The 21,281-nt window shown below is 63.5% G+C and overlaps 1 protein-coding gene across 13 annotated transcripts; it reads left to right on the top strand.

Moving 5' to 3' along the window:
• Positions 1-5,284: 5,284 nt before the first annotated feature.
• Positions 5,285-20,721, top strand: SLC17A9 (solute carrier family 17 member 9). Of its 13 annotated transcripts, XR_011379716.2 has the most exons (15): positions 5,285-5,440; positions 9,004-9,201; positions 9,488-9,627; positions 10,809-10,908; positions 11,994-12,124; positions 12,348-12,429; positions 12,599-12,695; positions 13,217-13,304; positions 13,584-13,618; positions 13,895-14,010; positions 14,459-14,514; positions 14,631-14,660; positions 18,865-18,948; positions 19,410-19,608; positions 20,520-20,655. XR_011379716.2 is itself a non-coding variant. In XM_051829436.3 (14 exons), the coding sequence occupies exons 1-14, from the start codon at positions 5,385-5,387 to the stop codon at positions 20,585-20,587; spliced, it is 1,281 nt and encodes a 426-aa protein (XP_051685396.3). In that variant the 5' UTR covers positions 5,285-5,384; the 3' UTR covers positions 20,588-20,721. The 13 variants fall into 13 exon arrangements, 6 of the variants coding, with proteins under 6 accessions (XP_051685396.3, XP_008251662.3, XP_069907452.2 ...); XR_016215695.1 differs by lacking the exon at positions 20,520-20,655 and having other exon boundaries at positions 9,463-9,627; positions 19,410-19,524; XM_051829436.3 differs by lacking the exon at positions 19,410-19,608 and having other exon boundaries at positions 20,520-20,721.
• Positions 20,722-21,281: the final 560 nt, after the last annotated feature.

Genomic DNA, 21,281 nt, shown 5'->3' with positions numbered 1-21,281 from the left:
CGTGCCGACGGCAGGCGGCCTGGCTGCGGGGCCCGCTCCGTGCCGACGGCAGGCGGCCTGGCTGCGGGGCCGGCTCTATGCCGACGTGTGTCCGTCCCAGGAACGTGCGTTGCTTTCTCAAGTCCACAGCAAGTTGGGCCCTCAGCATTAATAATTTGGAGTCGTGTGCGAAAGCAGACACAGCCGTAGTACTTCCGGACGGGACGAGCTCTGCAAGCCCTGCGTGCCCGCACAGGGTCTAGAGACCCAGAACCGGTTGGTGCTGCCGCCTGTCCGGAGCTGATGGAAGCGTCCTGGCCAGGCCTTTGCTGGAGATGGGAGCAGGAGCTGTGTGACCACGCTGCGGCTCTGTCCGTCCCTCCGACGGGATCAGCCAGTGCGCTGCAGCTTCACAAGCTAGTCTATTTCCTGAGCTACCCAACACCCTTTTTTTTAAGATTGATTTATGAGGCTGGCGCTGTGGTGCAGCAGGTTAACACCCTGGCCTGAAGCGCTGGCATCCCGTATGGGCGCTGGTTCGAGTCCCGGCTGCTCCTCTTCCAATCCAGCTCTCTGCTGTGGCCTGGGAGAGCAGTGGAAGATGGCCCAGGTACTTGGGTCCCTGCACCTGTGTGGGAGACCTGGAAGAAGCTCCTGGCTCCTGGCTTCGGATCAGCGCAGCTCCGGCCGTTGTGGCCATCTGGGAAATGAACCAGTGGATGGAAGACCTCTCTGTCTCTCTACCTCTCCCTGTAGCTCTCTTTCAAATAAAAATAAATCTTTTAAAAATGATTTATTTATCTGAAAGCAGAGCTAGAGGGAGAAACAGAGATCTTCCATCTGCTGCCTCACTCCCCAAATGGCCACCGCGGCCAGGAGCTTTAGCCAGGTCTCCCGGGTCGGGGGGAGGAGCCCAAGCTGCCTGGGCCGTCCTTGGCCACTCTCCCAGGTGCACTAGCAGAGCTGGCGCTCAGGTGAGCGGCCACGCTTGCTGAGCCTGGGCTGGAGGTCGATGCAGGGGTCCAGCCTCGGCGCTCCCATGTTTCCAGGGTCGCCAGGCCTTGGAGTGAAGGTGCTTACTGGCACTCCCAGCACCAGGAAGGGAGCAGAGTGGGCCCCGTGCAGTGTGCTGTCAGGTGCCCATGGTGCCTGCGTGTCACACAAGAGGACGTGGGCGTCGCGACGCTGTGTGGCTTCCGTCAGCCCTCGCGGTGCAGAGGCCTGTTAGGGACCACGGTTCCCTGTGCGTGTGGCTGCGTGATTTTGGAATGCCATCCTTGCTTGAGAGTCTCAGCGTGGTGAAATGGGGGTTTGGGGGCCGGCATCGCCCGTCAGCACCAGTTCCAGTCCCAGCTGCTCCACTTCCGGTCCAGCTCCCTGCTAATGCACCTGGGAAGGCAGTGGAAGACGGCACGAGTGCTGGGCCCCTGCACCCGCGTGGGAGACCTGGATGGAGCTCCTGGCTCCTGGCTGCAGTCTGGCCCAGCCCTGGCTGTTGAGGCCATTTGGGAAATGAACCAGTGGATGGAGGGACGATCTCTCTGCTTTGTTGCCCTGCCTTCCAAATAAATAATAAATCTTTTTAAAAACAGAACAGGGTTTGAACGCACTGGATATGGTGCTGCTGGTGTGGGGAAGTGAGTCTGTGAGGCGGGGCCTGTGTGTGTGAGGCGGGGCCTGTGTGTGATGGGCGTGTGTGAGGCGGGGCCTGTGTGTGATGGGCGTGTGTGAGATGGACATGTGTGGGGTGTGGGGGTGTGGCTGTGTGTGGGGTGGGGCGTGTACGTGTAACATGTGATGTGTGTGTGGTAGGCGTGCGTGTGCAGTGGGTGACGGGCGTCTGTGGGGTGGGGCATGTACATGTAACATGTGATGAGCGTGTGTGGGGTAGGCGTGCGTGTGCAGTGGGTGACAGGCGTGGGAACTGTCTTCCATGCTCGGCACCACCAGTGTCTCCAGTTGGAAATCGGGGGCGGAGGGGGGACTGTGCTGAGGGAGACAGCGGCCTGGGGCCAGCCTGCCCGTGGTCTCCCCGCCGTGACCGGCAGAAGTACCTCCTGGAGCGAGCGCCTGGCCTCCGCCTGTCTTGGTTCAGTGCGTTTGACCTGCGGGTCACTCCCGGCTCTGCTGCGCGCACGCGAGCGTGGTGGGGACGGACGCTTGGGCTCCTGGGAGGGAGGAACAGCTGCTGCTCCACCGCGGGGTGGTGCCTGTGAGCCTTGAGCCCTGGCCCAGGGACGGGCTGGCCCAGGCACGCCAGGCGTTGTCCCCGCCTGCAAGGTGCTCACCCGTGGGTCAGGTGGACCTGTCACCCAGGCCTCTCAGGCACCGAGGGCCACAGGGAGCCAGGGCAGGGGTGGTGGTGTTGACCAGGCCGCACTGCCCCAGGGTCTCTGTGTGGCCACGGAGGGACTGCCCAGTCCCCAGTCTGGGCACTGCGGCGGTAGAAACTGAACCCTCCGACACCCGTTCCAGAACCTGCCGGCATCGTCCTCACAGAGCGCAGTGTGCAGCCCATGGTCAGAGCACAGCCCATGGTCAATGCACAGCCCGTGGTCAGAGCGCAGTCCGTGGTCAGTGCACAGCCCGTGGTCAGAGCGCAGCCCGTGGTCAGAGCGCAGGCCGTGGTCAGAGCGCAGCCCGTGGTCAGAGCGCAGGCCATGGTGAGTGCACAGCCCGTGGTCAGAGCACAGCCCGTGGTCAGAGCACAGCCCGTGGTCAGCGTGCAGCCCCGGGTATTTCACACAGCTCTTCGCCACTTTCTCTCTACCACGGACCCCGTTCCTTCAGCATGAGCTAGGGATGCTGCTGCCGCTGTAGCCAGCTGCAAATTCTGTGCAGGACAGAGTGGCTGCCCGTCAGGCAGGCCCCACGGGTAGCGTGGTCGCCCTGCCGGAGCCTCAGCAGCCGGGCAGCCCAGGGCAGGCCACAGGGTCGCCCTGTCCTTGAGAGCCTGGGTGTTGAAGTCTCCTGCCGTCCCCTCCCTTCCTGGTTCTCTTAAACTGCAAAAGTGGTTCGCGGGGGCCGGGGGCAGCTCACAGAATCAGCTAGAAGCTGGGGGTCTGTGCCCACCCTGGCCAGGGCCAGTGCCCATGACGCCACAGCTTCCCCTTGGGAGGGCGAGGTCTGGGGAGGTGCACAGCGCACCCTGCAGCCTCCTGGCTTGGCTGTCACACGCCTCGCAGCTCAGCACCTGGCTGCTGCCTGCCGGCAGGTCCCCCTCACCCAGGGCTGGGTGAGAGCAGTGAGCATGGCTCGATGGCCTCCGCAGCGAGGCCTGACTATGCCTTCTTCATCAAGGCCTCACTCAAAAGTGGCCTTGAGGCCGGCACCTATAGGCTACTCCTCCGCCTTGCGGCGCCGGCACACCAGGTTCTAGTCCCGGTCGGGGCACTGGATTCTGTCCCGGTTGCCCCTCTTCCAGGCCAGCTCCCTGCTGTGGCCAGGGAGTGCAGTGGAGGATGGCCCAAGTGCTTGGGCCCTGCACCCCATGGGAGACCAGGAGAAGCACCTGGCTCCTGGCTTCGGATCTGCCCAGTGCACCGGCCACAGCGCGCCAGCTGCGATGGCCATTGGAGGGTGAACCAACGGCAAAGGAAGACCTTTCTCTCTGTCTCTCTCTCTCTCACTGTCCACTCTGCCTGTCAAAAAAAAGAAAAAAAGAAAAAAAGTGGCCTTGAGAGGGGCCGGCGCTGTGGTGTAGGACCTGCATCCCATGTGGGCGCCGGTTCAAGTCCCAGCTGCTCCACTTCTGATTCAGCTCCCTGCCAACATGCCTAGGAAAGCAGCGGAAGATGGGCCAAGTGCTCGGGCCCCTACACCCACACGGGAAACTCAGAGGAAGCTCCTGGCTTTGGCCTGGCTCAGCCCCAGTGGGTGTGGCCTCTTTCAAACGGAGGGAAGAGTATCCCTCTCTCCTCTCTCTGACTGTAACTCAGCCTAAATAAATAAATAAATCTTAAAAAAAAAAAAAAAAAGGCCTTGGGGCCTGACTGGAGCGCCACCTTCATTCTCCTTTGGTTTCTTGTCCACCTGCCCAGGAGGGAAGGGACCTTGTCAAATTATGAATTTGCTGCAAGTGTGTAGCTCTGGTCTTTCCCTCAAAGCTGTAACCACAGAAGCCAGCAGCCTGTGTCGTGGCGGGAAGTGTAGGGACAACCCACCAGCTGGCCCCAGCTGGCCACATCAGGTGCGGGAGGAAGAGCAGCCCTGCTGTGGGCACTGCTGTCACTCTGTTGGCCAAGCGCGTGTGCAGCCAGGCAGTGGACGCTGGGGAGCCACGGGGGCCATGGTGCAGAGGCCCTGGCAGGGCTGGGCAGCTGAGGACACAGGAGGCCGTGGCGTGAGTGCAGCGAGACGCCCCCTGTAGGTTGTCAGCTGACCACCAGGCCCCCAACCCCCGACCCCCGACCCCCGACGGCTGTGCGGCTGCAGGGCAGCTGGGGTGAGGGTCGGGGGCAGGAGGTTCTGCGTGGCTGGGAGAAGCAGCCCCAGCCTTTCCCTGCTCCTTTTTTTTTTTTTTTTTTTTTTGACAGGCAGAGTGGACAGTGAGAGAGACAGAGAGAAAGGGGTGCACCGTGCTGATCCGAAGCCAAGAGGCAGGTGCTTCTCCTGGTCTCCCATGGGGTGCAGGGCCCAAGCACTTGGGCCATCCTCCACTGCACTCCCGGGCCACAGCAGAGAGCTGGCCTGAAGAGGGGCAACCGGGACAGAATCCGGTGCCCCAACCAGGACTAGAACCCGGGGTGCTGGCACCGCAGGCGGAGGATTAGCTTAGTGAGCCGCGGCGCCGGCCGTCCCTGCTCCTTCTTGTGCACCTGCCAAGCGCAGTGGAGAGACGGCCCAGCTGCACACGGAGCCCCGCCCCCAGCCCAGGGCTTGGCAGTCAGTGTCCAGAAGACCTGCAGGGAACGGCTGCGTGGGCCGTCCTCTCCCAGGCCAGGCAGGTTCCCGGGAGTGGAGCTCTGTCCCTCCAGCTCCATAAAAACGAGCGACCCTGGGGTGAGCCTTCTCCTCTCGCATCTGAGCAGCCCTAGCCCTGGGGGGCATCGCTGCGCTCAGTTTGCCGTGGGGGGGTGGCAGCCCCACCAGCCCCCAGCCCACCTGCCCGGGCTGCGGCTGCCGGGGGAGCACTGGACCCTCAGGGCCCATGGGTGTCCTCCCTGTGGGGCAGCGGGGAAAGCTCTGGCCGGCGCTCCAGACGTGGGCGGGGTGGGGGCGGGGCCCATGCAGTGCACCACGCCTCCTGGCCGTCTGGGGGCACGCTCCTGGGAGTGCAAGACGGAAGCGCAGCTGGGACTGACACGTGGACTTGGGCGGTGCTGCCCGGGTGGGCGGGAGGCAGGAGGGCCCGAGGGCACTGGGACACGGCCGGCCACGCTGTCCCAGCGCCTGCCGTGAGCTCGATGCAGCCGCAGGACGAGGCCCGCAGGGACATGGCTGAGGAGGCCCGGTGGTCCAGGTGGAAGGGCTGGGCACTTGGGGAGGGAGCGGCTGGGGCTGGCTGGGTGGGCAGCGCTGGCCCCCGAGGGCTCTGCTGACGGGGGCTCGGCACCTCCACAGCAGCCACCCTCCCTGTCTGGGGCGCCCAGCCCTGGGAGGAAGCAGGAGCCATGGGACCCTTCGTCCCAGGACGTGGCTCTGAGAGGACCCTGAACCCTCCTCCCAGCCGCTGTCCTGAGGGTCTGGCGGACAGGGCCGCATCCTTGAGGCCTGGCTGGGGGAGCGGGGGGGGGGGCTGGAGGAGGTCGGCTGGGGGCAATGGTAGCAGCTCTGGGTCACCACAGGCAGACTGGCAGTGCGGAGCCGTTTACAGGGCCCAAGTGACCGCGTAACGAGGGCCGCCCCCTCCAGCGGGGGGAGGGGAGGGGTCATGCCGGGCCTGTCACCTACCTGTCCATGCTCTTTCCACACCACTGCCCAGGAAGGGGCTGGCCCAGAACCCAGGGTGAGGTGGCGGTTGCTACGCAGGGTCCGAGTGCGCGTCCCCAACCACCGTGAGCTCCCAGCCCCCTTGGGCCTGTGTGCGGCGCCCAGAGTGAGCCCCCCCACGGCTGGTCCCCAGTGCCGGCCCTGACTGAGGGGACGAGCTGCCCCCCCAAAGGCTGGTGTGGCTGGGCAGGGGGAGGGGCTGGCGGTTAGAGGAAGCAGGGGAGGGAGGTAGAGAGCACAGTGAGAGCCCAAATCACTGCCCTGGCTCCAACCAGGCGCCAATTAGAGGGGAGGCTGCTGCCTGCCCCCACTGCCCCCCCAACGTGGGTCCGGGCTGCCTGCCCGGCGGCCTTGCTCCCCGCAGCTCTGAGGGTGGGGGTCCCAGGACCTGGACAACATTGAGAGCTTCTGTCCCCGCCACCTGCAGCCCGGCCACTTCGCGGCCCTGGGCAAGGGGGCCTTCGTGTGAGCAGAGAGGGGCAGGTGCCTCTGCCTGCACGGCCGCGGCTCCACTGGTCTCGGCGGCGGGCGGCGGGCGGTGGGCGGAATCCGGGGGCCGGTGCCCCGTGCCCCTGGCCCCTGGGGCACACTTCCCTCTTCTGAGCCCAGGCTCCACGTGACCCCGCTTGCTCAGGCGTGGATGGGTCTGCACAGGGCCCTCTGCAGAGAAGGGGCCTCTAGACTGTTCACGGGAAGCATCCTGCTGGGCAGGGGTGGGGGGAGCCGAGGGCCACGTGGCGGCATTTCCCGAGGGACCCTGCCCTCGGCTCCCTGGTGCCTCCCGGCAGGGTGGAGGGTCCTAATTAGCCTGCAGGCGGTCACCTTGGGCCACCTTCCCAGACTTCCTTGTCCTGCCCGGCTCAGGGACGCTCAGGCCGCCCCAACTGTGAGGACAAGGAGGAAGCACACAGCTCCCGGCCCTGTGCCAGCGCCTTCCGCTGAGGGCACACAGGTCTCCTGGCCGTGGATGGGTCCCTGCGCTCAGTCCCCGCAGGCGTCGGCCCCCCACCAACCCCGCCTCTCCCCAGGGGGCAGAGGCCCAGCCACTGTGTCTGCCCCAGGGGAGGGAGGGACAGGCAGCATGCTGGGTGGGTCCAGATCCCCTCTGGGCACAGCTGGCCCCTTGCCACTTGGAGCACAGAAAGGAATAAAAGTTTTAAAAGGCACCTCTGGACCACATGACCTGAGTAGGAGCCGGAACCTCGCTCCCACACCTGCCACAGCCCTCCTGCTTCGTCAGTGAAAACCAAACTCCTGTGCATGGGGCGGGCGGGGGGGGGGGGCTCGCCGGCGGGGCCAAGGCAGCATGGTGGGCGGCGTGCTCTGGCAACCCAGCCGCCCTGTTTGCTCAGAGGACGGTGTGCCCCCAAGCCTCCACAGTGGTAGGGGTGCCCCGTGGGGGGCCCTCACCAGCCAACACTTTGTCGGGCCCCATGGATGGATCCCCCCACCGAGACAGGTACCCAAGTTTGGACAGCTCAACCCCAGCCCAGAGTGCGGCCCCCAGGGGTCCACAGGCCGTGAGGGGCACCCAGAGAACAGAACCGCTGAGCACGCCATTGGCCAGCGGGTTTGCAACTTCCCCTGTGACTGCCGCGCCCAGGGTTCACAGAGCCCCTCCCCTCCCCACGCCTGCAGTGTTTTCTAATCCTGGGCAGAAAACCAGAGTTCTGACCTCAGCCCGAGAGACGGGGCCTGCAGCGCGCGTGGCCTCACTGACACCTGCCGTGCGGTCACTGTCCCAGCTTCCGAGTGACTCCACTAACTTTCTTTCTTTCTTTCTTTCTTTCTTTCTTTCTTTCTTTCTTTCTTTCTTTCTTTCTTTTTTTGGAAGAATTTTATTTATTTATTTGAGAGACAGAGAGTCAGAGAGAGAGAGAGAGAGAGAATCTTCCACCTGCTGGTTCACTCCCCAGATGGCCGCAATGGCTGGAGCTGGACCGATCCAAACCCAGGAGCCAGGAGCTTCTTCCGGGTCTCCTGTGGGTGCAGGGCCCCAAGTATTTGGGCCATCTTCCACTGCTTTTCCAGGCCATTAGCAGGGAGCTGGACTGGAAGTGGAGCAGCCAGGACTCAAACTGGCGCCCTTATGGGGTGCCGGTGCTGCAGGTGGCAAATTTATTGCTATGCCACAGCACCTGCCCCTCCATTAACTTCTTAAAAAATTATTTATTTGAAAGGCAAAGTGAGAGCGAGAGAGAGAGCGCGCACTTCTATTCAGTGGTTCACACCTTCAAATGACCACAATGGCTGGGGCTGGGCCAGACAGAAGCCAGGAGCCTGGAGCTTCTTCCAGGTCTCCGACATGGGTGCAGGGACACAAGCGTGTGGGCTATTTTCCACTGCTTTCCCAGGACATTAGCAGGGAGCTGGATCAGAAGTGGAGCAGCTGGGACTGGAACTGGCACCCATAGGGGATGCTGGCACGGCAGGTGACAGCTCTACCCACTATGCCACAACACTGGCCCCATAAAAAGTGCCAAGTCCTGTGTTTTAGAGCGGTGCTGGGTTTACGGCATCTTGTGAGGGCAGCAAGGGCGCCCCCGAGTGGTCCCCAGTGCACTCCCGCTCACACGGCGGATTCGTGGACTGCGCTGGTTGTCCCAGCCCATGGACTGATGCTCACGGGTCGCCATGAGCTGGGCCCACATGCTCTTCTGAGTCCCTCAGCTTCCCCAAATGTCCTCGTTCTGCCCCGGGACCCCACGCAGCACTTGTGGTCATACGTCCAGGGGTTCCCTGGGCCGCGGCAGCCTCTCGGAAGACAGAGCAGGTGTCCCGGGTGTGTCCACTGCTGGGGCTTGTCTGGGGGTTTCCCTCTGGCAGGGAGACCACATTCTGCCAGGGTCCACACTGCTGGCCTCACACTGGCCACACGTGGGCGCTCCTTGGTGTATTTTACGTGCCTACTACCTGCCTATGTCCTCCCAGGAGTCAGTGGGTAGGTAGGTTTGTTTAGACGTTTGCAACTCGCCAAGTTGTCCTGCAAAAAGCCTTGCGATTCCCAGTCCTTCCAACGTGTGTGCGTCCCCAGCGCCCAGCCCCCAGCCCCCAGGGCCCCTGCAGGGCTGACTCCACTGTGTTCTCCTGCAGGCCCGAGTGCCAGGCCTGGACGGGGGCCCTGCTGCTGGGCACCTGCCTGCTGTACTGCGCCCGCGCCAGCCTGTCCATCTGCGCCGCCACCATGAGCCAGGACTTCGGCTGGAACAAGAAGGAGGCCGGCATCGTCCTCAGCAGCTTCTTCTGGGGCTACTGCTTCACGCAGGTCGCAGGCGGCCACCTCGGGGACCGGTAAGCCGCCCGCCCCATGCCGGCTTCTCAGCCCGCACACGCGGGAGGCAGGGGCCAGAGCCTGCGGAACAAACCTGGGAGAAATAACCCCTGGCCGGGGAAAGCGAGGCATAGCCCGGGCAGACCTGAGTCAGCACGAGGCCTCGGCACCCCAGAGGCAGCTGTGAGCGCCGGCCAGGACCTGCAGGGTAGACGGGCAGCCAGCCCTGGCGCGCCCGCAGCGTGGGTCACGCGGTGCCCGGCCTGCACGGCCACTCCCAGGTGCTCCTCCTTGTGTCGCCTCCAGCATCGGCGGGGAGAAGGTCATCTTGCTGTCGGCCTCCGCCTGGGGCTGCCTCACGGCCGCCACCCCGCTGCTCAGCCGTCTCGGCAGCGCCCACCTGGTCTTCATAACCTCCTCGCGCGTCCTCACGGGCCTGCTGCAAGGTAAGGGAAGCCTTGGGCCAGCTCCTGCACGCACCGGCGTTTAATTCTGTCTGCTTGGCAGAGGACGTGTGCCTGTGCCTGTGTGCAGGTGCCCACGTGTGTGCAAGGTATACACACACGTGCACAGGTTGTGTACATGCATGTGCCCACACATGCGTTCACGTGTATGAGTGCGTGTGCCCACGTGTGTGCCTGCAGCTGCGCTGTGCACTTGGACGTGCCTGCAGGTGGGCTGTGTGCACGCATGTGCCCACGTGTGCACTCAGGTACACGTGCACAGGTTGTGTACATGCATGTGCCCATATACGCGTTCACATGTATGAGTGCGTGTGCCCACGTGTGTGCCTGCAGCTGAGCTGTGCACTTGGGCGTGCCTGCAGGTGGGCTGTGCACACAGGTACACATGCACGGGTTGTGCACATGCATGTGCCCATACATGCGCTCACATGTATTGTGCTGGTGCACATGTGTGTAGGTGAGCTGTGGGCATGCATGCGTGTGCGTGCGGGTGCGTGTGCTCCTGTAGGTATGTGCTGCCTGTACAGATGACCAGATGGGCCCCCTGTGGTGACTGACCTGGCTTCATAGCTCAGTGCGCGTCCTGGCTGACAGGGCCACCTGGTCTTGCCTGAGGAGCTGACGCGGGTGGTGCCTCTGACACCCGCACCTTGAAGCTGCTGAGTGACAGGGAGGAAAGGGGCAGACCCTGCTGGGCTGGGGTCCCGTGGGGAAGCAGCTCTTGTCTGGCACTCACTGGGTCCTGCCTACCTCCCCCAGGTCCTGAGCTATCCTCACGCCCCCATCGGCCGGCCGTGCCCTCCTTCCTGAGCCAGCCTGTTGGCGGGGGAGGGGGACTTCTCCACGTCCTGAGCCTGCCCAGGCTTCTTCCCTCTCCTGCTCACCCTCACTCACCAGGTTCAGGCCTGTGTCGCTTAGCCCCTTCCTCCCAGCCCAGAGGAAGGAAGCCGTCTGTCCGGGGGGCTGCCCTGTGGGCAGTCCTCAGAGAGGCAGCTGGGGCACGGACTGGGACACGGACGTCTGTCTCGCCAGGAGAGGCAGGGTGACTGAGTGAATGAATGAATGACCAAGCACCCCGGGGGACACAGCACGGCTGCGTGCACGTGGGCCTGCCCTCCAGGTGGGCGGTGACGCAAGCCCCGTGCTGCCCTCTGCTGTTCCAGGGGTCTACTTCCCCGCCCTGACCAGCCTGTTGGCCCAGAAGGTGCGGGAGAGCGAGCGGGCCTTCACCTACAGCACCGTGGGCTCTGGCTCCCAGCTCGGGTGAGTCCCAGACTCCGAGGGCCCTCGGGGCACCTGGGGCTGTGCCAGCCTAGGCACTGGCTGCACCCCGCTTCCTGGGCCTGTGTGAAGCGTTTCCCTCTGCCCTCCTGGGGCACTGGGGCTTCAGCCTCGTCCCTCCTCACTGCTGGAGTCAGGTGCTGTCCCCTCCCTCTGCAGCTGTTCCACATGAGAGTCGGGGCAGCGGCAGGGGCCAGGCGGCTGCAGCCTGAGCTCGAGCCTGGAGGGCGCCTTCTCTCCGTCCCACCCTGGATGCCAAAGCCCCGTGCCCCGCAGCCTCACCCTCTGCACCCCCCCACCCCAGGAAGCTCTGGGCCCTTCCACAGTCTGTGTCACAGGACCTGGGGGAGAAGGGCTCCCCGGCTGCCACAGGATGGCTATGTTGCGTTGCTGAGGTTCAGGGAGAGCCCAATTCAGGGGAACAGACAGGAGTGGGGTGTGTGGGAGCAGCCCCCGCAGGGCCACAGTGACCCTGGTTCAGCAAGCAAAATACAGGCGCCCGGTGACCCACCGATTTAGATGAGTGAATCTGTTGACGGACAGGCCCGGGGGCAGCAGAGAGAACCACCCGCGGCCCAGGTGCTGGCTCCGCCCCCAGGCAGCAGCGAGCCCCAGCACCACGGCAGTGAGGCTCCCTCAGGGGGAGCTGGGGCCAGGGCAGCGGGCGGGGCATGTGGGCGGGGTGGCCCTGAGGGCGGTCGTGGATGCTGGGATGGGTCATGGGACACCGTGGGGTTGGGGCTTTGGCTCTGGCACCACTGTTGCAATGCTTAGCGCTCTATCTGGAAGTTTATCCTCTCGGATCAGTGAAGAAAAAGGAGATGGCAGGTTGCCCCCCAACTCGAAGGCCTGGAAGCAGGAAGTTAGGAGCTGCATGGGCGCCCCAGCGTCGGTCCCTGAGCCACGCCCCGTGCGTGGCTCCTCGCAAACCCACCTGCCCCGTGCCGACCTCCCCGCCCTCGCCATCCTCGACAGAGCCCATGCTGCCGCCGGGTGGGCGTTCTCGGCCACCTCCTGAGCGGTGGGGTGCAGCCGCGGCCACGGCCACGCTCTTCCCTGCCCTCCAGGACACTGGTAACTGGGGCCGTGGGCTCCCTGCTGCTGGACTGGTACGGCTGGCAGAGTGTCTTCTACTTCTCCGGAGGCCTCACCTTGCTCTGGGTGGGTTACGTGTACAGGTACCTGCTGAGTGGAAAAGGTAACCGTGGGCTGGTGGGCGGGCCCGGGGCCTCCCCCCTCCCGGCAGCTGCCGAGTGTCCAGGGGGCGGCACGGCCCTGCAGGGTCCCAGAGGCCCCAGAGGAGCCCTTCAGACCAGAGCCTGAGCAGGACACAAGTCCCGCGGGAGCCAAGGCGGCCACAGAGGTGGGGCAGGAGCAGGGCCCCGCAGCTTTGTATTCACTGATACCCACTTGTCCCTCAGACTGCGGGGCCCTGGGCGCCCCTCCCGCAGCCAGGCCGTCCCAAGTGCCCTGGAGACAGCTCTTCCGAAAGCCTTCAGTGTGGTGAGCCTCGCGGGCTGGGCGGGCGGAGCACGGGCAGGGACGGCCACCGCGGGACACAGACCTGGCTGGCCCCTGGCTGGCCCCTGGCTGGCCCGAGCAGGCGGGGGCTTTGGCCCTTGGGGAGAGGAGGTGGGGCCTCAGCCGACTGTCACCCGCCCGGCACCCGCAGGGCAGCGGTCCTCTCCCAGCTCTCCTCGGCCTGCTCCTTCTTCATCCTCCTCTCCTGGCTGCCCACCTTCTTCCAGGAGACCTTCCCCCACTCCAAGGTGAGTCACCCTGGCCGAGGGCTCGCGTGGGCTGAGCCAGACCCATCCCCTTGGACACCGAGGGTCCTGCGTGCAGTGGACGGGGTCCCAGTTCAGGCTGCTGGCCCTGAGGTGTCAGTGTCCACGGTTGGAGGCAGATGTCAGGTTCTGAGGCCCAACGCCTGCTCCTCGCTGTGGCTGAAGGTTTCCCTGCACAGCCGTGGTTCACCTGCAGGGCCTGGCTGGCTACCGTGAGCAGGAGCCAGGGGGTCCCCTGCCTTGGCCTGTGTCCACCTCTGCCCAGTGACCAGGTCCCTGAGCTGTGTGACCCCAGGCAGAGCAAGCCCCACGTGGGGCGGTGTGGGTGACTGCGCATGGGCCCAGCATTTGGCCAGGGTGGCACTAGGCTAGCGGCTACACCGCCTCCCAGGGCTCCTTGACCTCAGGGTCCAGCCTGTGGGTGGGAAGAGCCCTCCCGGGTGGGGGCATCCACCCAGTCTGTGCTTCCGCTGCCCCCTCTGAGCTCTCGCTCCCCCTCGCAGGGCTGGGTCTTCAATGTGGTGCCCTGGCTGGTGGCGGCTCCCACCAGTCTGTTCAGCGGTTTTCTGGCTGATCACCTCATCAGCCAAGGTGAGCCCCGGGCTGGGCGCCTCCTCTTCTGGGTGCAGCCAGAGCCCCAGGACTGCCCTGCCCCCACCCTTCAGGACCAGCGCAGGGTGGGCCACGCTGGGGCTGCCCCGAGCCAGGCCTGCTTCCCACTAGAGGGTGGGGGCTGGGAGCAGTGAGAGGCCGCAGTCTCCTGTGCCTGAGCCACCCTGTCCCTGGTCCCCGTGTCCCCTCTGCAGCTGTGCTGGTGGCTCCTGGCTCTAGGCTGGGAGCACCCAATTCTCCGTCTCCCTCCTCTCCCAGGTTACAGAACCATCACTGTGCGCAAGTTCATGCAGGTAGGGTTCTCTCTGGACATAACCAGAGGTTTTGTCCCCGTCCTGACTCCTGGGAACGCTGGACCCAGCACCCAGCCCTGGACTGGAAGCCGCCTGGCTGAGGTGCGGCCGGGGATGCCCAGGCTGTGCTGGACGCTGCTTGGGCTGACCAGAGACCCTTCCTGGGCCCAGGCGCCTCCCGTGGGGCCTCGCTGACTGCTGGGCGTCCTGGCTCAGGAGGGGTTTTGGGTGGCACACCCGGCTCTGAGTGCTGGCCTGTCCCGGTCCCCTCCCCAGGTGATGGGCCTCGGCCTGTCGAGCATTTTCGCCCTGTGTGTGGGGCACAGCTCCAGCTTTCTCAAGTCTGTGGTCTTTGCCTCAGCCTCCATCGGCCTCCAGACCTTCAACCACAGGTGAGGGCCGGCTGCCCGGGTGCCCCAGGCTCGTCCTGGCTTGAGGGTGGAGACGGCTCTGGGCAGCCGGCTGCCGTGGAACCGGGTCATGCACGATGCGGGTGGCACTTATCACCGGATAGTGGCTCTGCTACCTGAAGAGCCGGGAGTGAGCGCCTCCTCCCCCTAGCTTTGCGTCCCTCCCGGTGGGCGTCGTGGACAGCTGTCCTGGCGGTCAGCGTCAGTGTCACCCTGGGCGGTCACAGCATCCACGCCGGCTGCCCTGCACTTTTCCATCCTGAGTTCGGCTCAGGAGCAGCTCCCTGCGCCATGCCTGCCGTGAGGATGGGGGTCGGGACACAGCTCAGGGGCACGTGGGGCCCTACTGCCTCCTCGCTTCCTGCCCCATGGCTCCAGAGGTGGCAACCGGGCCCCCCGGCCACTCAGCCTCCTTTCCGGTTTCCCACAGCGGCATCTCCGTGAACATCCAGGACCTGGCCCCATCCTGCGCCGGCTTCCTCTTTGGTGAGGTCGCTGCTCCCCCCAGCCTCGTCCTCCCCTCCCCCCATCCACCCCACCCAGACCCCAGGAGCTCAGCTCTGCTCTCTGACCCTCCTGTTCTCCATCTGGCCTGTTCACAGGTGTGGCCAACACAGCCGGCGCCTTGGCAGGTGAGGAACGGGTCCCTGTGTCCTCCGGGTGACAAGCGGGGACTGGGGCTGGTCCTGCAGGGTGGGGTGGGGGCCCCTCAGAAGGGCCCAGAACTGGCCCGGGGAGAACAGAGCAGCCTTCCAAGGTGCCCACTGAAGCTCGCAGTGGGCAGTGTGAGTCGAATCCAGGAGTCCAGACTCACAAGACCCCCCGGGCTCATTCTCTGGCCCAGGCCCCTGGGAGGGACATGAGCTGGGGTGGGGTCCGCGGGGGCCATGTCATGGATGGCCGTGAGGTCTCTGTCCTCCAAGACCCCCCGGTGGGATCCTGGCCCCGACCTTGGCCCTGCTGCCCCGACACCTGGACTCGGCCTCAGAGAGCACAGAGGCTTCTGTCCACTGGGAATGGGGCCTGGACTGTCCAGGGCACTCAGTCCGGGCCTCTTTTGGGTCCAGGTGTCGTAGGCGTGTACCTGAGCGGCTACCTGATAGAGACCACAGGCTCCTGGACCAGCCTGTTCCACCTGGTGGCTGCCATCAGCAACCTGGGGCTGTGCAGCTTCCTGGTGTTCGGACAGGCCCAGAGGGTGGACCTGAGCCCCACCCACGAGGCCCTTTAGTCCGTGACTCACCAGAGCCTCCCTCCCTCCCGGAGCTGGCGCCGCAGCCTCGGGAGCTGAGGTCCCCAGGAAAAGCGCCAGGGTGGCTCCGGTCTCAGACGTGAGAGCCGAGGAGGATGCAGAATACAGGGCGCTGGCAGGCGGGGATGGGGCAGGTGCCGGGGCCCAGAGCAGCCTGGGTCAGGGCCAGGCGTGGCCTCTCTCTGCGCCTCCGCCTCCCCGTCCCCAGGGCGATGATCCCGACCCCCTTACAAGGCTGGCATGACCGTCAGCTGTGAGTGGCACCCTTGACAGCAACGGCTTCGTCACTCACGCGGTCTGTTCCGTGGGGACGCTGGCATCCCTCTGTGGTCACCCTGTGGGCACTGTCACTGCTGGGCCACCGGGCTGCCATCTCGGAGTTCCCGACTCTCCTAGCAGCCAGGCCCTCGCTGGTCTCTGGGGACCCCTGATTTGGCCCCTATCCTGTGGATCCCCCAGCAGGTGCACCCTAAGCAGACAGCTGCCTGGGCACCCCTCTGGTCTGAGGCAGCTTCCAGCACCTCTGGGGGGGGCGACTTGGCTGTGCACCCCAGAACAAGGCAAGTCCCTTGTTCAGACAGTCTTTCTACCTCTTTTTGTGCCCGAGGAGCTGGTGGTTCATGAATGAATAGTAGAAATTGCAAGATGTAGAGAAAAATGGAGAGTTGTAACAAAGTGTTATTTAAATGTAACTATTGTGCTATTTAAACAGAAGATTGATATTTTTGTAACACTTTTGTTTTCAAAGAATGCACATAGGGCAGGTGTTTGGTTTGCTGGGGGGTTAAGATTCTGCTTGGGACCCTTGGACCCCTCGAGGCACTGCCTGGGTTCGAGTCCCGGCTCCTCCACTTGCGATCCATCTTCCTTGTTCATGCACACCCTAGGAGGCACTGATGGCCAAGTGCTGGGGTCCCTGCCACCCATGTGGGAGTTCCAAGCTTCTGGCTTCTGCCTGGCCCAGGCCCTGCTGTTATGTGTGCATTTGGGGAGTGAACTGGAGGAGAGATCTCTCTCTGTCTCCCCACCTTGCAAATAAAATGAAAAAATAAACAATGTTTTTAAACATGAAAGTGTGTTAAAGATTTTATGTAACGTATTCAGGAGGAAACGGTTGAAATGTCAGGACCTGGCCGGCTGAGAGCCCCCAGAACAGGGGCCGGCCAGGGTCAGGGCGAGGAGGTGGGGCCGCAGAGCCGCCTGCCCCTGGGGCTTTCTCTAGCGCCCCCAGGCTGCTATCTGCTGTCTACAGAACTTTGCAGAGCGGGGGAGCTGGGCGGTTCCTGCAGCGCCAGACAGCCCCGGTGTGCTAGGAAAAGACAACCTTCAATCTCCCACTGAAGCACAAATGTCTCCGCAGTCGGCTTGGATCAAAAAGAAGCTCAAAGAAAGATTCTTAGAAGGAGAAAAGTTCACTGTTTATTTTATTTTACTTGAAAGGCAGAGCAACAGAGTGTGAGAGAGAGCGCTACCGTCTCTGGTTCGCTCTGCAAACACTCACAACGGCCAGGGCTGGGCCCCGTGGAAGCCAGGAGCCAGGAGCCCATTTGGGTCTCCCACACGGTGGGGGTTCAGCTCCCTGAGCCGTCACCTGTGCCACCCAGGTGCATTCTCGGGAAGCTGGATTGGAAGCGGAGGAGCCGGGACGTGAACCAGGAACTCCGACTTGGACGCAGGTGTCCCCCGCTGCCCTGCAGTCTGGATTGCTTGGTGGAAGTGGCCTGGCTGCTTCCGCAGGGCAGCCAGGGGCGGTGACCGCACCAAGGCCTTATTTAAACAGTGTCCCTGGGACTGTGACATTGGCTCCCAGGGAGCCTGGGGCTGTACTTCTGGGAGCCTCTGTGGTTTGCTGTCCTGAGGCTGGGACTCCCGGCCCAGGAAACTGCCCGCTGCAGGAGTCGGGGCACCGTCCGCCGGCCTCCCCGCGTACTCACGGACACGGAAGGTACACTTTGCTGCGTGTGGTGCAGGGGCTTTAAGGTGTTCACACTGCTATGCAGCCCTCGCTGCCGCCCACCTCCACAGCGCCTCTAGCAAGACGGAGCCTCTCATACCCAGGGTCACCCCTGGCCCCGGCCCTGCCCGCTCTCGTCTCTGTGAGTGTGGCCCCTGGGGCCTCGTGGCAGTGGGACCCCCGAGGGCCCGGCCCTCCGTGATGGACTCATCCCTCTTACTCCGCCTCGCCCAGGCTGCCCCGGGTTTCGGGTTTCAGGTTTCGGGTCTCCTTCCTGTTCAAGGCGGAGTAATATTCCCGCGTGTGCGTGCGTCTGCTTACCTGCCCCGGCTCTTGCTGCCGCCCCCTCAGCCGCTGTGGACACGGGGCGCACTGAGTACTTTGTTTGGAGTCCACAGCCAGAGTGAAATCTCGGAGAGCGTGAGAGAGAAGGAGCCCTTCCCACGGGAACCCCAACTCATCTGGGGCCCCGAAGCGGTGCCAGGTGCGGGAGGCGCCAGGGGCCGGCCCTCTTGGAGGGGCCATGCTTGCCCGTCAGCCTGAGCTGTGGGCCGCAGTGTGGGCAGGCCCTGGACCCCCGCGGTGGCGGCTACAGGAGGCTGTTGAGCACGATTTGGGGGCACACACGGAAGTGCCAAGCCCTGCCTGTTTGTGGGTGCAGGAGCAGGTCTGGGGGAGGAGGTCCCAGCAGGGTGGAGCAAGGCGGCCCTCTGCCTGGCTGCTATCTGGGGCGGACAGGCCCAGACACCGTCCCGCCCCAGCGCCTGGGTCTGGATCCGTCTGTGGGGAGGGGTGGAGCCCGCACTGCGCAGAGGCCAGCTCCCTCCCTCCCCCGGGCTCTGCTACCCAGGTCAGTCCAGGCCCCCTGGAATGGGACAGGCTGGCTGCAGGGGGGCTGTGCCAGGTCTGTGAGGAGCATCCAGGCCCTGGGGGCTCCGCAGTCAGGGTGCGTTTGGGGAGGGGCCGGAAGAGGGGCAGGGCCTTGGGGAGAAGCAGCCCGGCTCCCTCCTGGGCCAGCGTGGGTCGGCCTTGGCCACGAGCCCCTTCTCCTCTCGGGGCCCTGGGACCATAAAGGCGGGCAGAGCTCCGTGTCCGGGAGAGACTTCACCACTTGTGTGGACTGTGGGCCTCTGTGTGTGTGTGGCTGTGTGTGCACATGTGTGTGTGCACCGTGTGTGCCTGTGTCTGAGTGTGTGGGCTGTGGGCCTCTGTGTGTGTGTGGCTGTGTGTGCACATGTGTGCTCACATTTGCACTTTCCGGGCCCACAACCTCAGAACATGGCTGTTGTCATTCCCCTTCTTGACGACAGAGGGCGCCATCTGACAGGGCGGTGTCTGTCCTCCCTGCACCATGATGGCCCCAGCGGGTCTCCTTCCTGCTGGCGCCGGTCAGGTAGCACTGTAGGAAGGGTGTCGGGGGAGGGAGCAGTGTGGACTGCGGCTGGGGAGCTCGTGTCTGCTTCACAGTGGGAGTGGGGTTGGTGAGGCCGAGGGGCAGGACGTGGGAGGCTGGTGTGTGCACTTAGGGTGCCCAGGGCCCCCCGGGTGTGGGGATCTCTCAGGGGCTGATGAGCAAACGACAGGAGCTGTTCTTCCTCCAATGTGTCCCCCGTCTGGGGTCACCACACAGGTCCCCCCGAGGAGAACGTGAAGAAGCCCACAGCCACACTGCGCTGCCACAGCGACCCTGCTCATCCCAGCTCGGGCCTTGAAGGTGAGACCCCAGGGGCTCAGCATCAGGGGCGGGGCTGGGGCTGCGGTGTAGACAGGGTGCTGAGGTTCCTGGGGGAAGCTGGGCGCCTCAGTGCTGGCCTTGTTTTTGTGAGGATTTCATTTAAAGCCGTTGCTGTTACGACATCATCATCCGTGGAGGAGGTTAAAGGGCGAATACGGAACCCACTGCTCTGCCTACCTCCCCCAGCAGGCCCTAAGGCCCCCCAGCATCTGGGCACGCCCTCCCCAGTCCCCCAGTCCCCTCCCTTCCTCCCGGTCCCCCACTCCCCCAGTCCTGCTGCCCCTCCCATCCCTGTCCAGGCTCTTTGCTCCCAGGTCCTGTCCCCAGACCCCATAGGCCCATGGCTGGCCTCCCTTGGAGCCCCCACCCCATTTCCTGCCTATGCCCACGCTGTCCCCTCCTGGTCTCCATCGATGACAGTTCTCCGTCATTCCTTCAAGGTGGGGTCTTCAGTGGTTGTGTAAGATCAGTGACTCCCGCATTAGTGCCCTCTGCTTCTGGGTCAGTCGTGTTTCCAAGCCACCGTCCTGCAGCTGCGTGCTGACCACACCTGGGGACCAGGACTTCCCACCTGGGCTGGGGCCTCTCTGGAGCCGGCCCCAGCACTTGCTTCATTGTGTTGAACTGAGAAGCGCTGAGGTATCCATGAATATTCAGCGGCGGCTGCTGGCTCTGAGCCAGGCGGCTGTGACTCGGATGCGCCCCAGCACGGGGCTGTCCGAGGGGGAGCGGCGGTGGGGATGCTATTAATTGAAATAGCTTCATTAATTAGTAATTAACAGCAGGGTAACGACTGTGTCACTCGTATTTCAGTGGACGCCCTTCATGTGTTACGGGCCTCTGATTAAAAGACCTGCATTTTAATTAAAGGCAAGCTTGGCCCTTTGGCCTCTGGAATACAAAAGACACTTCTAGCTTCTAAGGACACTGGAGGGAGCCTGGTGCAGGGGACGGGGCTGCCGGGCGACCTCCTCGGGGTCTGGTGGAAGCCCTGGCAGCCACGTGGGTCACAGGCCAGCACAGCCTGCCCCCCCCCCCCCGCTCATCCAGACCAGCACCTGGCACTGAGCAGGAAGGTGCTGGCTCCTCACACCTGTGGGGGCTTCGCCCGAAAGTGAGAGTGAAGCCCAGCAGACACCCCCAACACAACACACTGCACACATGTCCAGTCACATGCAGGCACACATGTAACACACACACACACACAACACACTGGGCACACATGTCCAGTCACACACACACTTGCAACACCAGCAGTGCAGTGCCTAGTTGCATATACACACGTAACACATTTGCACAGGTGCCCAGTCTCATACATGCACTCATGCAACATACATGCATGCATGCATTTAACAAACTAACATGCACACATACACAAGCACATGTAACACACTGTGCATGTCAGCAACTTACATGCACTGTGTACAAATCACGTACTTGCACACCTGTAACACGCAAACATTAGGGCTGGCGCTGTGATGTAGCAGATAAAGCCACCGCCTACAGTGCCGGCATCCCTTATGGGCACTGCTGCTCCACTTCCAATCCAGCTCTCTGCTATGCTCTGGGAAAGCAACAGAAGATGGTCAAGGGCTGGCACTGTGGCGTAGCGGGTTAAAGCCCTGGCCTGAAGTGCTGGCATCCCATATGGGCACCGGTTCCAGTCCTGGCTGCTCCTCTTCCGATCCAACTCTCTGCTGTGGCCTGGAAAAGCAGTGGAAGATGGCCCAAGTGCTTGTGCCCCTGCACCCATGTGGGAGACCTGCAGGAAGCTCCTGGCTCTTGGCTTTGGATCAGCGCTGCTCCGGCCATCTGGGGAGTGAACCAGCAGATGGAAGACCCCCCCCCCACCTCTCTCTGTAACTCTATCTCTAAAATAAATAAAGTAAATCTTTAAAAAAAAAAAAAAAAGAAGATGGTCCAAGACCTTGGGCCCCTGCACCCACACAGGAGATGTGAAAGAAGCTCCCGGCTCCTGGATTTGGACCGACCCAGCTCCGGCCATTGCTGCCATTCGGTGAGTGAGCCAGCAGATGGAAGATATCTCTCTCTCTCTCTCTCTCTCTCTCTCTCTCTCTCTAACTGTTCCTTTCAAATAAATAAATAAATAAATCTTTTAAAAACCCCATGGACACACCGTGTGGTGGACAGTCACGTGCACGCCCACGTGTTTCCCATCCTGGGCAGGGCAGGTCTGTGACATGTGTGCCCACCTCAGCACCTGGCAGGTGGCTTTGCCAGGGCAGGAGAGGGCTCCCCACTGGGTGGGGTCCGGTAGCACTAGGAGCACTCGGCCCCCTCTTTCTGCCTGC

The sequence above is a fragment of the Oryctolagus cuniculus genome, chromosome 11 (genome assembly GCF_051225735.1).
Source record: "Oryctolagus cuniculus isolate XC-2025 breed Fujian yellow rabbit chromosome 11, ASM5122573v1, whole genome shotgun sequence".
Taxonomy (NCBI): Eukaryota; Metazoa; Chordata; class Mammalia; order Lagomorpha; family Leporidae; genus Oryctolagus; species Oryctolagus cuniculus.
Note: the sequence above shows the minus strand (reverse complement) of the source record. Positions and strands in the feature narration are given on the sequence as shown.